The sequence below is a fragment of the Schistocerca americana genome, chromosome 9, assembly GCF_021461395.2.
Source record: "Schistocerca americana isolate TAMUIC-IGC-003095 chromosome 9, iqSchAmer2.1, whole genome shotgun sequence".
In the NCBI taxonomy this organism is placed as follows: domain Eukaryota; kingdom Metazoa; phylum Arthropoda; class Insecta; order Orthoptera; family Acrididae; genus Schistocerca; species Schistocerca americana.
Window position 1 is genome coordinate 118752226 of NC_060127.1, and position 14507 is coordinate 118766732.

Here is a 14507-nt window from a genome sequence, read left to right on the forward strand (position 1 = left end):
GTAGTAGTGGTCAAGAACAAATTAATTCATTTTGATTTTCGAGCTTTTTCATTGTCTACCACCATCTTTAACCACAATGGAAGAGATCAAATAATTTTATGGCTTTGGGAGATGAAGAAGCTTGCACAGGATAGAGTAGCATGGAGAGCTGCATCAAACCAGTCTCAGGACTGAAGAGCACAACAACAACAACAACAACATAGTTTATATATTTTTGTGTAAGAGTAAGACTGAGATTTGATCTGTATAAGGCATTTTTGTCCCTAGTATTATATTTATGAGTGCTACTACTATTTTCAAATAGGAACTGTTTCTCCACAACTATTTAGTGTGGTGCTGTAGTTAGTGTGACAAGTAGCCTACATAAAGTTCAAGTATGGGCACCAGATATTATCTTTTTCAGCAATTTTTCTCTGCAGTGGATACTTTGTATTTAAATGTGAAGTTTCAGATGAAAATGATTCCGAATCACACTCTTTAATGAAAGTGTGCGAAGTAGACCAACATTCTAATGCTTTCATCATGAGAATCAGCTAGCACACACAATATTGCTGAACTGGGGTATTTGATAATATCTGTGATGTATGTGATTTTCAAGTGAGTACTCATCAGTAATATTCACAGCCAGGAATGTTGACCATTCTGTTTCACGTATTTCCTTTTCTATGTGCTCGGTTGTTATTGACCTGTACCAAATGAAGTGACCTGTGTTTTTCCTAAGTAGAGTGATAGGCCATTTTCTGTGTGTGTGTGTGTGTGTGTGTGTGTGTGTGTGTGTGTGTGGGCGCCCGCGCGCACGTGCATGTGTGCAAGAACCTTCTCCCAAAGACTGAATGCCATTACGTTATGTGGGATGAGCCGCTGTCGATTTCTGGAGACTCTCGGCCACATAGTGTCTGTGTTTTGATTCTACGTGATAATTATGAAAGTGATGATTTTTTTATGTGTGTGTAATTTAAAAAAATAAAAAACAATAATGTCCTGCTTTTCTTTTTACTTCTTCCACAGATGTGAAGGACGAACTACGGAAGTCGAAGCTTCCGAGCCATATCTTGAACAGTATATGGTTACTAGCAGATGTGGACAAGGATAATATGCTCGACAAAGACGAATTTGCTTTGGCGATGTATCTCGTGAGGTTGAAGGCAGACGGTCACAATTTGCCTGAAATATTGCCAGAACATTTGATACCACCATCGAAACGTTTAGCAAACAATGTTGAAAGCAGGGTAGAAATTCCAAACAAAATCTAACTGTGAAAAATATGCCAGTATTGAGAAGCATTACTGTGTTCCTATTGTACAAAGGAGTAGATGACTGTGAGAATTATTTTGTAAGATTGTTTGTGATCATTGCTTTCTGTAAACAAAATCTAATCTGGTTGTACCCAATGTAAAATGTTATCCCAGTTTCTTTGCTGAAATTCTCACAGGTTTGCTATGTGATACTCAATTGTTGACAAATTATGCTATCTGTGATTGATGTAAGTAGCTACTTAAAATTTCCTGTTGTTATGTGTTTTTGTAACATATAAAATTTTTCAGCTGTTCCTTATTCAGAGAATACTTGAGATAATCCCACACTCATTTGATGTGTAGCAAACAAGGCATTTCATTGCGAATCACTTTCCTGTTTTTTACTTTTTGAGAATTGTGCTGTGTTGCCAGTACCAAGTCTTCCTTCATTACTTCATTTTTATTACTTTATGCTTGTGATTTTTACTTCATTTATTCATCATAAAAAGTAATATATATATAATATCTCTCTCTCTCTCTCTCTCTCTCTCTCTCTTTCTCTCTCTCTCTCTCTCTCTCTCTCTCTCTCTCTCTCTCTCTCTCTCTCTCACACACACACACACACACACACACACACACACACACACACTGTCTCTGTCTCTGTCTGTCTCTCTCTTCACCCACTGGTTTGTTGCATAGAATTTGTTGCACACATTTGTCTCTGTCTCTGTCTGTCTCTCTCTTCTCCCACTGGTTTGTTGCATAGAATTTGTTGCACACATTTGGTTGTAGCACTTGTGACTTGACTTGTGCTCTTTGTTGTGTACATACTAGACTTATTTTCCACTTGGAGGTGTATTGTCTTCCTATTGGCTTTAATCATTTTTTCATAAATATTTTTGTGAATGTAATGTACTGCAGCTGATTTGCAGAATGTGTGTGGGTGGCAGAGAGAGGGGGTGGGGGTGGGGGGGGGGGGGGAGAGGGGAGGGAGAGGGGAGGGGGAGAGAGAGAGAGAGAGAGAGAGAGAGAGAGAGAGAGAGAGAGAGAGAGAGAGAGAGAGAGAGAGTGAGTGAGTGAGTTAGGAAGGATTGATTTGTAAAGGATCAAACCCATGTTGCCATGAATTACAGTACACCATAGTAAAACATTGTGTATTGACTTCACTCAATTTTACTTTACAGTTTCACAGCAGAAGAGGTCATTAAATAGGCTGCAGAAATTCTAATTTTTGATACTGATGGTGCAGCGTTGTACATTTTAATATGCAGAATGACTGAATTACAGATAGTTCATTTATTTCATATTTATAATTACAGTGTTCACTGAAAACTATTTCCAAACAAGGAAATTTTTAAAATTAGTCCATGTTATGTACCGCCATAACTATCAAATATTTAATACTAAACAATCTCTATTTTGTATAGAAAATGAGTTTAGCAGTAGATGCTTTGGATGGTAAAAATTTTAACCAGATTGATTTTATTATACACCTTTCCTTATTTATTGATGAAAATGTGTACAGTATTAATAAAGTCTTGCCACAATACTGTTTTGTCTCTATCTACAGTGGGCCCTTCTGATCACTATGACATTACACCCCATGAGAAGCATGAAGTGACTACCCAAACCAATACAAAATTTCCTCTGTAGTTTAAAACTGGAAGAAGACTGGGCTGTGTGCTTTTTTTTTTTTTTTAAATTCTCATTTATTCATTGGGTTCTGAGAACCTACAAAGGAGAACCTTCAGGGACGTGGAGTAAGTCAAAGCATACATTAACAAAAAGCAAGAACACCATAAAAATGTAATTTCTGTATACTATGTTAGCAAACTACGACTATACCATTTAATTTCATTTGTGCTTAAGCCATCTAAATATAATTGAGTAAATTAAAGAAAAGCTGCTGCTTTGAGGAAGAGGGAAGCTACTGTCTCCTCACTTGCTTATACGTTAAAGAGTTGCTGTTCATTTGCCATTCGTGGCACAATATTTACATGGTTACAATTTACGGTACATTACTACTTGTGTTTCATGTGCAGCTTTTCGATGAATATTGCTATTTGTCATGTAGGCAACAGACTGTTTCATTCCCTGAATCAAGATGTTCAGATAATTTGTGGAAAGAGGGACTAATGAGTTAAGTTTCTCATTTCTTTTGAATTGGCCATGATTCCCAATTTCTTGCTGTACATTAGATGGGAGCTTGTTGAATATTTTCTCCACCTGCGTTCATAACTTCACTCTGAAAGATACACACGAGGCAGGGTCTACATTGTTTCTATGTCTGTATGTACCACAGTTCTTTTGAAATTGATTTATACTGTCAACAGTGTATACATTTACAATGGGAAAATGTACTGGGAAGCGAGTGTAAGAATTCTGAGATCCTAAAAAAGGCTTTTGCAAGATCTATATGTAAATGTGCACTGTGGCAGGGAAGATTATAGAAGTAGATGTGTGCGCACGTTAAATATTTCCGTCAGTCAATATTTAAAATTCTTTCTGAACCAATGAGCCCTCTTCTTTGTATTCATCTGATTTACAGATGTTTGCCACTAGAAATGCTTTCACAAATGTTTCATTTACTTAATTCACATTATACTCTGTTACATAGATTCCTATTAAGTTCTGCAGTGGCTCTCATAGCAGTGGTCTTGTTACAGGCAATAATCTTTGTCAAAGCCATTCTACCACTATTCTTAAAATTAGTTTCTCTTCTACAGTCACTTTTAGCGAACAAAGTATCTCCATGATCCCAATACACTTTCGTAGCTGTAGATGTAGTAGCTCTAGATATCCCTTCACAAATTTCTGCTCTTTCTGCAGATGTACTAACTTGGGGGACTCCATTAGGTTTTCATTGTCGCAAGTCTGTAAGGTCTGTCATAAAAATAGATTGTCGTGAAACCATAACGAAAATTCACAGAATGCAAAAACACAATATCTGTCACAACTGGAGTTGGTCAACTTGTGAAAATGCCTGGATGTAACAATTGTTGGGGATATCTAAGAGAATGAACATATAGGTCAAATTGTAGGTAAAGCTAATGCTTACCGTATTTACTCGAATCTAAGCCGCACTTTTTTTCTGGTTTTTGTAATTAAAAAAACTGCCTGCGGCTTAGAATCGAGTGCAAAGCAAGCGGAAGTTCTGAAAAATGTTGGTAGGTGCCGCCACATCGAACTTCTGCCGTCGAATGTATGTAGCGCTACACAGGCATGCTTTGCAGGCACTAAAATAAATACTGGCGCCAAAAGCTCTGTGTCAGTAAATAAATTTCCAAAACAAAGATGGAAGACGAGCTTTTTTCTCCGCCCCGTGTTTCAACCACTGCATTTTCATACATTATCCAACGAAGTAAATACAAATTCCATATTGTTCATCTTTGAATGTAGCAGCATTTCAATGTACTACGAAAATCCACTGGCAAGACTGTTTGGGATGTTTGTCAATATGGCCAACTCTACGTTTTGAATTTTTTCCTACTTGTGAGAAGAGATGGTTGCTAATAGGAATTTTTGTGAATTGTGAATCACATGCAGTATTCTCTTCACCGTAAGAATAATACGAATATAAACATTTTGCCATGTATCGTTTCGTGTTTGCTGCTATCTCATTTAAATCCTATCTGCCCCATAAACTACGAAACTAGAGTGAGACAACAGCAAACGCGGAAGAATAAACTGTCATGTTTATATTCGTATTATTCTTATGCCTAATAGTGATACAGTCAGAAATGAAGCACGGCAATTGACTAGATTTTTAAATTGCAAAGATTTTCAAACGGAGAAAACTTTTCGCTAAACTCTCATTCAGAACATCTTCTATCATACGCAGTCTATTATTTGGTTCTTGTTGACCATTATCAAAGAAAGCAGCAGTGTAAGTAACAACAAATAGCAGTCTCATTCCAATGTTTTGCTAATGAGACAATTCCTCTCTCATTTTTTAATGGTCAGCAGCGGCAGCGCGCACTAAAGCAAGCCATGCCGCGATCGGCGATAGGTCGTAAACATTCGTATCAGAATGCGACAAACAATGGATGACACAGTACAATAAGGCATTTTCAGTTTTAGAGTGACGTAAACACCTATAACATAGAGAACGGCACTTGTCAGATCAAAGAAAAACAAGCAATGAATTCAAACAAGATGAAACGTGTGAAGAAGGAAGGGTACCCGTATAAATACGGACGGAGCGCCTGACGCATAGCAATGGGTACCTGGTAAAGCTTACAACTCGAACCAAACTACTGTAGCTGTATCGTCATTCATTCGACCTAAATTGTGTCTCATATTACAATGGACCACCTTTGTTTCGATTTGGAGGAGCGGCCATAAACTTTTCTCTCCCCTTGAATTTCGAGTCTCAAATTTCAGGTGCGGCTTAGATTGGGGAAATTTTTTTTTTCCTTGATTTAGAGTCTCATTTTTCAGGTGCGGCTTAGATTCGATTGCGGCTTAGATTCGAGTAAATACGATACTTGAGATCATTTATAGGAAACTGGGAAAATGTGAGCAACCTACAGACGAGATTCCTCACAAACACTCGTGTGATGTGACCTAGAATATTGCTAGAGTGTGAAGAAACCGAATAGGACTTACAGGGGATATGAATGTCTATAAATAACAACAGCACAAATGATCACAGGTTTGTTTGACCCAAGGGAGAGTGTCATGGAGTGCTGAAAAACTCGAATTGTGAGATGCTCAGAGGTGCACAGCAACTATATTGTGAAAGCCTACTTACCAATTTTCAAGAACAGACGATGTGAGGAATTCAGCAATTTTGTACCAAATGTAAATTCAGTTGAAATAACTAATAAATTGTGAGGCAGAACTGCTAACCAGCACTTAGTGTCAGGAGGTGAAATGTGGAGTATTGCCAACAGACATGAGTAAAAAGTGAGAGGGACCCACTACCTAGCTTTTGGAAGTAATAGTTCCTTCCTCAGAGAGGAGTCAGCAATAAGTTGGGGAAGGTTAACTCTTATGAGAGAACAATTTTTTGTAATGACTTGGCAAAGTTAATTTTTTCAGTATCATGTTATAATTGTGATCAGTTGACTATATCTCATTTTTGGCTACTTTAGTTCTTTGATTTAGAACAAAAAAAAGTGGTAAGTTTCCTCCCACTGGCCTTTTGTATGCTGTTACTGGTTGCCATTATATGACCTTTGAAATTCCCCTGAAAACACCAAATATCTGTAGAAGGCGACTTGGTGCAATGTATATGTGTACATTGGGATACAGTAGTGTATACTGTATAAACGGAGCCATGTGTTTGGGCCTCAGGAGTGACAACAGTAGTGATCTCTTGACAGATGGAAACATTGTTTTAGAAGTTTTATGCGCCTGGTGCAGTGTACTGCCATGAGACGTCAGTCACAGCCAGAGGTGGCAAGATGTATTCCTATGAGGTGTCACAATTGTCTTGGTGGTAAGTATGCTTTCCACAGTCTGCGTAAGAAATATTAATTTTGTGGCAAGTATGCTTCCCGTGTATCTTGAAAAAATTACTTTGATGGTAAGTGTGCTTATCACTGACCTTAAATGAAATGTCATTTGGTGCTATGTATACTTCTTATGGTCCCAGAAAGGCATGACAATTGGAAGATCTATTTTACAACAGACAGAAATTGCAGCTGCGGGTCCGGTGGTTTGAATAGGCCCGAGGTATTCCTGCCTGTCGTACGAGGTGACTAAACGGAGCTTCACACGTTTCGGCCTTTATGTGATGGTCCCCTGTAGGGTTTGACCTCCATTCTTCAAAATTTTCCCGAAGAGTGAGCCAATTGGGGAAGGGTGCCTTACAAGGTGCATCATGTCCCATCATGCATAGAGATCTTTAGCCAACTTTCTTGTTGTCGCATTGCAGCCCTGCCCATTCTCCATCTCTTGGGCGAGGACACCTTTCTGTGTGCGCTTTCCACCATGCATTATGCAGTGTCGATTTCTGCATCGACGATGACCATGGACTTCTTTGCACCTGATATCCAACAGTCCGTAGTGGGGGGGCCGCCATGTACCCTGTTGGTTGTAGCCCCCTGACCACAAAGGGATCACTCTGATAATGGCTGCATCATTAACTCCCCACGTATGCCAAGGGGTAGATGTCCTCTGGGGCATCAGGACTCCCGGCAATGACCATTCTGCTAGATGGCCTTTGCTGCAGCTGGATGGCGCCCGTGGGGGGGGGGGCCCTGGTCGGAGTGGGTGGCATCAGGGCAGATGACATGCAATGAAGCGTAGTCCATCGTTTCTTGCTGGTGGTGAAACACCAGCAGTCTCTCAGCGATCACGAGCTCAATTCAACGCACAGAAATACGACCCCAAATCGTTCCCCTCCCTGGCCGCACCATGGGAGAAACGTCAGGTTAAGGATGGCAGCGGTTCTTATTCGCCCCGGTACCTTGTATGTTCGAGAGCTGATGGGGAATCTTTCATGACTATGAAGCCTCAGTTTTTTGTTGAGCATTTAGAGGACAAGTTCGGGGAGGTGGAGGGTTTGTCCAAAATGAGATCTAAGTCAATCTTGATCAAAACAACATCCTCTGCTGAGTCACAGGAGTTTCTCGCTTGTGACAAGCTGGGGGATGTTTCTGTAACCATCACGCCCCATAAGAGCTTAAATATGGTCCAGGGTATCATATTTACAGAGATCTTCTTTTGCAGTCCGACGATGAGCTGCATGCCAATTTAGAGCGGCGAGGTGTACATTTCATCTGGCATGTCCACCGGGGTCCGAAGGATAATCAGGTTGCCACCGGTGCCTTCATCTTGGCCTTTGAGGGTGATATGCCTGAGAACATTAAGGTCATGGTCTACCGGTGTGATGTAAAGCCCTATATCCCTGCCCCGATGCGGTGCTTTAAGTGCTGGAAATTCGGCCATATGTCTTCCTGCTGTACTTGCAGCGCTGCATGCCGAGATTGTGGACGCCCATCACATCCCAACACTCCATGTGCCCCGCCTCCCATCTCTGTCAACTGCAGAGAGCACCATTCGCCTCACATGCCTGACTGCAGGATTCTCCAGAAAGAAGGGAAAATCATGGACAGATTGACCTACACTGAGGCTAAGAGAAAATTTGAACGCCTGCATCCTGTGCAGATGACATCGTCTTACGCCACCGCTACAACAGTTCTGGCACCATCAGTCCTGCCAACCCAGGTCACCTCTCAGAGCCGGAAGGCTACACCTTCCCACTTGATGGTGGGGGTCATTTCCCTCCCTATTGCTCCTGCACCACCTACTTCAGGAGCAACATCCCCTCCAACCATCGGGGATGTCTGTCCCCACTTCTAGGCCAGAGAAGCGTAAATGTTTTTCGGCTTCTCTCACTAGGAAGGGATCTCTTGATTCACTCCCTTCCCAGGTTTCTTCTAGTGGAAAAGACGACACCCGTCAGTAGCTGAAGAGCCTAAAAGCAGCTGGTCATAGGGCTTTACTCTCATCCTCAGTCCCGGAGACTGAGCCAGTGAAGTCCTCCCAGCAAGGGAAACCCAAGGAGCAGCGAGGGAAATCCAAAAAGAAAACCCCAAGACCAAGGAAATTGCAGTGGCACCCACACCACCGCTACATACAAGCCCTGCGGCTGAGGATGGGGTGGAGATTTTGGCATCTGCTGAGGACCTAGATCTCGCCAGACCCTCAGACACAATGGATATAGACTGCTCAGGCAATAAATCAGTGGCAGTAGGTGACTCCGAGGTGTAAACTGCCTCATTGAATGTTCCATGCCTTCCCAGTCTTACGATGTCATCCTCCAGTGGAATTGCGGTGGTTTTTTCCACCGCCTGTTTGAGCTACGGCAGCTGTTAAGCTATACACGTGCGCTCTGCATTGCCCTCCAGGAAACCTGGTTCCAAGCAATGTGGGGCCCTGCCCTCCGCAGCTATAAGGATATTACAGGGTCTGTAGTTGAGTGTCAGGTGGAGTTTGCCTTTACGTCCTAAACTCAGTCTGTAGTGATGAACATGTGCTCCTTCAAACCCTCTTGAAGCTGTGGCTGTCAGAATAAGGACAACACAGGCAATAACTGTCTGCAATGTATATCTTCCTCCAGATGGTGCAGAACCCCTGAATGTATTAGCTGCACTGATTGATCAACTCCCTAAACCTTTCCTACTTCTGGGAGATTTTAATTCCCATAGCCCCTTGTGGGGTGGTACCATGATTACTGGCCGAGGCAGAGATGTTGAAACTTCACTGTCGCAATTTGACCTCTGCCTCTTAAATACTGGGGCCGCCACACATTTCAGTGTGGCTCATCGTAGTTATTCGGCCATTAATTTATCAATTTGCAGCCCAGGACTTCTCCCATCTGTCCACTGGAGAGTACATGATGACCTGTGTGGTAGTGACCACTTCCCCATCTTCCTGTCACTGCCCCAGCGTCAGGCACACAGACACCTGCCCAGATGGGCTTTGAACAAGGCGGACTGAGGAACTTTCACCTCCGCTGTCACTGCTGAATCTCCCCCACACAGTAACATAGATGTGATGGTTGAGCAGGTGACTAGCACAATTGCTTCTGCGGCAGAAAACGCGATCCCTCGCTCTTTAGGGTGCCCGAGGCATAAGACAGTCTCTTGGTTGTTTCCAGAAGTCGCTGACGCAATTAAGGAGTGTCGGCAAGCTCTACAGCAGCATAAGCGGCACCCTTCCCTGGAGCATCTCTGTGCCCATGTACGCTACCTTATAAAACAATGGAAAAAGGAATGTTGGGAGAGATACGTCTCCACCACTGGGTGCCACACATCACCTTCCAAAGTCTGGGCAAAGATCAAACGTCTTTTCGGGTATCAGACCGAGTGAGGTGGTGCAGTGGTTAGCACACTGGACTCACATTCGGGAGGACGACAGTTCAATCCCACGTCCGGTCATCCTGATTTAGGTTTTTCGTGATTTCCCTAAATCGCTCTAGGCAAATGCTGGGATGGTTCCTTTGAAAGGGCACAGCCGACTTCCTTCCCCGTTCTCCCTAATCCGATGTGACCGATGACCTCGCTGTTTGGTCTCTTCACGCAGACAATCCAAAAAAAAAAAAAGAAGATCGGGTATCAGGCCCCAACAGCTGCCCCCGGTTTTACCTTAAATGGTGGGTTATGTACCGACGCAAACGCAATTGCCGAGCACTTTGCTGAGCACTTTGCTCAAGCCTCTGCGTCGGAGAATTACTCCCCAGCATTTCGCACACTGAAACGGTGGCTGGAAGGGAACGTCCTCTCATTCACTACACTTTTCAGTGAATCCTATAATCCCCCATTTACAAGAGTGGGAGTTCCTCAGTGCCCTTGCACATTGCCCCGACACAGCTCCTGTGCCTGAATGCATCTACAGCCAGATGATTAATCATCTCTCATCTGACTACAAGCGACATCTCATCATCTTCAACCGGCTCTGGTGCGATGGCATCTTTCCATCGCAATGGTGGGAGAGCACCATCATTCCGGTGCTCAAACCTGGTAAAAACCCGCTCGATGTGGATAGCTATCGGCCCATCAGCCTCACCAATGTTCTTTGTAAGCTGCTGGAACGTATGGTATATTGGCGGTTGGGTTGGGTCCTGGAGTCATGTGGCTTGCTGGTTCCATGTCAGGGTGGCTTCCGCCAGGGTCGCTCTACCACTGATAATCTTGTGTCCATCAAGTTTGCCATCCGAACAGTGTTTTCCAGACTTACGTAAAGCATATGACTTGACTTGGTGACATCATATCTTTGCCACATTGTATGAGTAGGGTCTCCGGGGACCACTCCCGATTTTTATCCAAAACTTCCTGTCACTCCGTACTTTCCATGTCCAAATTGGTGACTTCCATAGTTCCATCCATATCCAGGAGAATGGAATCCCGAGGGCTCTCTATTGAGTGTCTCTCAATTTTTAGTGGCCATTACCGGTCTAGCAGCAGCTGTCGGACCCTCCATCTCACCTGCTCTGTATGCAGACGACATCTGCATTTCGTACTGCTGCTCCAGTACTGTTGTTGCCGAGCGGCGTCTCCAGGGAGCCATCCACAAGGTGCAGTCACGGCTTCCAGTTTTCAGCCGCAAAGTCATGTGTCATGCACTTCTGACGACATCGTACCGTTCATCCAGAACCCGAACTTTACCTTAATGATGATCCACTCATTGTAGTGGAGACATATCAATTCCTAGGACTGGTTTTTGATGTTCAATTGACTTGGCTCCCTCATCTTTGTCAGCTTAAGCAGAAGTACTGGCAGCACCTCATTGCCCTCCGTTGCCTGAGCAAAACCAATTGGGGTCCAGATCACTGTAAGCTGCTGCAACTCTACAGAGCCCTTTTCCAATCTTGAATTGCTTCAGCAGTGCCTTCAGTATCGCATTTACTCAACCCTGTGCACCACTGCACCACTGTGGGGTTTGATTAGCGACAGGATCTTTTAGAACGAGTCCGGTGTCCAGGGTACTGGTGGAGGCTGGTGTCCCTCCACTGCAGATCAGACGTGCGCAACTGCTTGCCAGTTACACAGCACACATTCACAGTTCCTCTGAGCATCCGAATTACCATCTCCTTTCCCCGCCCGTGGCAGTCCATCTCCCGCATTGGTGGCTCAGATCGAGGCTAATGAATGCGGTTCGTGTGCGGTCTCTTCTCTTTGAACTGGAATCCTTTCCTTTACCACCTCTACTTGCAGTCCGTTCACGTGTGCCTCCATGGTGTATGCCTCGGCCGCAGCTTCATCTGGACCTTTTGCTCGTCCCTAAGGACTTCATTAACCCTGCCGCTCTCCACTGTCACTTCCTCTCAATTCTTGACGTGTTCCGGGGCCCTGAAGGGGTTTACATCGAGGGCTCAATGGCTGATGGTCACGTAGGCATCACATATATTCATGTAGGACATATTGAGCAGCACTTCTTGCCAGTTGGCTGCAGAGCTGGCGGCAATATCTCGTGCTCTTGAGTACATCCGCTCATGCCCTGGGGAGTCCTTTCTCCTGTGTACTGAATCATTGAGCAGCCTACAAGCTATCAACCAGGGCTACCCTCACCACCGTCTGGTAGCATTCATTCAAGAGTCCCATCTATGCCGACAGTTCTGCCGTTGCGTTGTGTTTGTGTGGGCTCCAGGACACTTTGGAATCCCTGCTAACGAACTTGCTGACAGGCTGGCCAAACAGGCGATACAGAAACTGCTTCTGGAGATAGGCATCTCCGAAGTTGACCTGCATTCTGTCTTACACTGCAGGGTTTTCCGGCTTTGGGTGACGGAATGCCATAACAGCACGCACAACAAACTGCGTGTCATTAAGGAGACTACGAATGTGTGGAAGTCTTCTGTGCAGGCCTGTGGCAGGGAATCAGTTGTCCTCTGCCGGCTCTGCGTTGGCCATAAATGGCTAACGCATGGTTACCTACTCCATCATGAGGACCCAACTCAGTTTCGCTGTGGCTCCCAAATGACTGTTGTCCACCTCTTGCTGGACTGCCCACTTTTAGCCACTCTGCAGCAGAGCTTTCCCAGCACCCTGCCTTCGGTGTTGGGCGATAATGCCACCACAGCAGCTTTACTTTTACATTTTATCTGTGAGAGTGGGTTTTACACTTGTATGTAGGTTTTAGTTCATGTCCTTTGTCCCTCTGTGTCCTCCACCCTAGTGCTTTAAGGATGGAGTTTTTAATGTATTGCAGAGTGACTGGCTTTCCCTTTTTTATTCTCGTGGTTGGCCAGCCACTGTAATCTGCTTTCATGTTTTACTCTCTTCTGTTTCCAGCATCTTTCTATTGTTTTCTTGTCCTCTTTTGTTCGTTTTAGTGTTCATTGCCTTCCCTTTGTTCTTGTGGCTTTTTCTTTCTTTCCGTTTTGTGTTATATGTTTCATCTGTTTTGTTCTCACACTTGTGGCATTGTTTTATTAGGAACAAGAGACCAATGACCTCGTAGTTTGGTCCTTTCTCCTGCCTCTAAACCAACCAACCAACCAACCAACCAACAGGTAGTATGACATATCCCCATGGTGACAAGTATGCTGCCTGCAGAAGTATTAAAATGGAGTGGGTGGTCACTTGGACCCTAAGATGAGTGGGTTGAAGCTGTATTTAGAATGACATTAGACAGACGGAGGGGAAAGCATCAGAGGTAGTAGGTCAGAGATGATACATTGGTAAGCACTGTGTCAGCTGAAGTCCAGGGTTGAGGATAATGAAAAAACAGAAAAAGAGAGGGGAAGTGGTGTTAACAAGGATTAACTCCGAGATGGTGTTGGGATGTGAGGAGTTGTCTGAGGGTGAGTTCCTTTTTGCTGAATACAGGAAAACTAATATTCATTGCGAGATTCCAAATACCCCTTGTGGTGTAGCAAGCCTCAGGGGCCCTAAAACACATAGTTCTGTGCCTGTCATCCTCAGCTTGTGTAGTAATGGTCGTGCCTATATAAAACTCTATGCAGCGGACACAAGTTAGCTGTTGAATGATGTGTTGTTTTACAAGCTGCTCTGCTTTTTATATTGTAGGATTTATAATTGATGGGACGGGGTTCACAGCACAGGTTTTACTCTGGAGAAGACTGCATGATTAGTCACCTGAAGTGGGGGAATGTTACAGGGTTTGACAAGGATGTTACTGAAGTTAGGAGGGCAATGAAAGTTGACAGTGTGTGAGCTAGGGATGATATTGTGGAGACGGGATCTCATTTCAAGGCTTGACTCAAAAAGAAATTATAGTTTCAATGGAATACAGTACTGAGTCATTCGAGGCCTGGTCAGCACAGGATAATGAGGGGTGCGTCTTGTGTTTGTTGGAAGTGGGAACTGCATTAACCACAGGTGCAAAGCAGAAGATTTGTTTCTGGATAATATCTGTGGGGTATTGTGGCAGAGGATAGCCAGAGAAAGGTAGTTGGTGCAGATGCTGGGGGGTTTGGTGGTGGAACAGATATATTTGGTTCAGGTGACTAGGCTGTAGGGAAGGGTGCGTTTGATGTGGAAAGGGTGCCAGCTGCCAGAGTGTAGATGTTGTTGCTTATTGGTTGGTTTTATAAGAACTGACATTTGGGTACGGGCATCTGTTAGGTGAAGGACATGAAGAAAGGTGAGGTGCCTTTCGATTTTTTTATTTTTATTTATTTATTTATTTTTTTTTTTGGGGGGGGGGGGGGGCAACAGGAATGTGCTACAGTCTCCTACGTATTGCTCCTGTACAGACCCAGAAGACAGAAATAGGCTAATTACTAGACACACAGAACATTTAAGCAGTTATCCTCCCCATGTTCCACATACAAACAGGAGGGAAAGGGGAAGTAAT

General features: G+C 43.8%; 1 protein-coding gene across 1 annotated transcript in view; it reads left to right on the plus strand.

Moving 5' to 3' along the window:
* LOC124550911 (EH domain-containing protein 1-like) overlaps positions 1-1602 on the plus strand; it is a 42622-nt gene extending 41020 nt beyond the window's left edge. The window contains exon 7 of the mRNA XM_047125704.1: positions 1009-1602. Coding sequence (XP_046981660.1) covers positions 1009-1253 — 245 coding nt within the window. The 3' untranslated portion in view covers positions 1254-1602. The remainder of the gene's footprint in view (positions 1-1008) is intronic.
* Positions 1603-14507: the final 12905 nt, after the last annotated feature.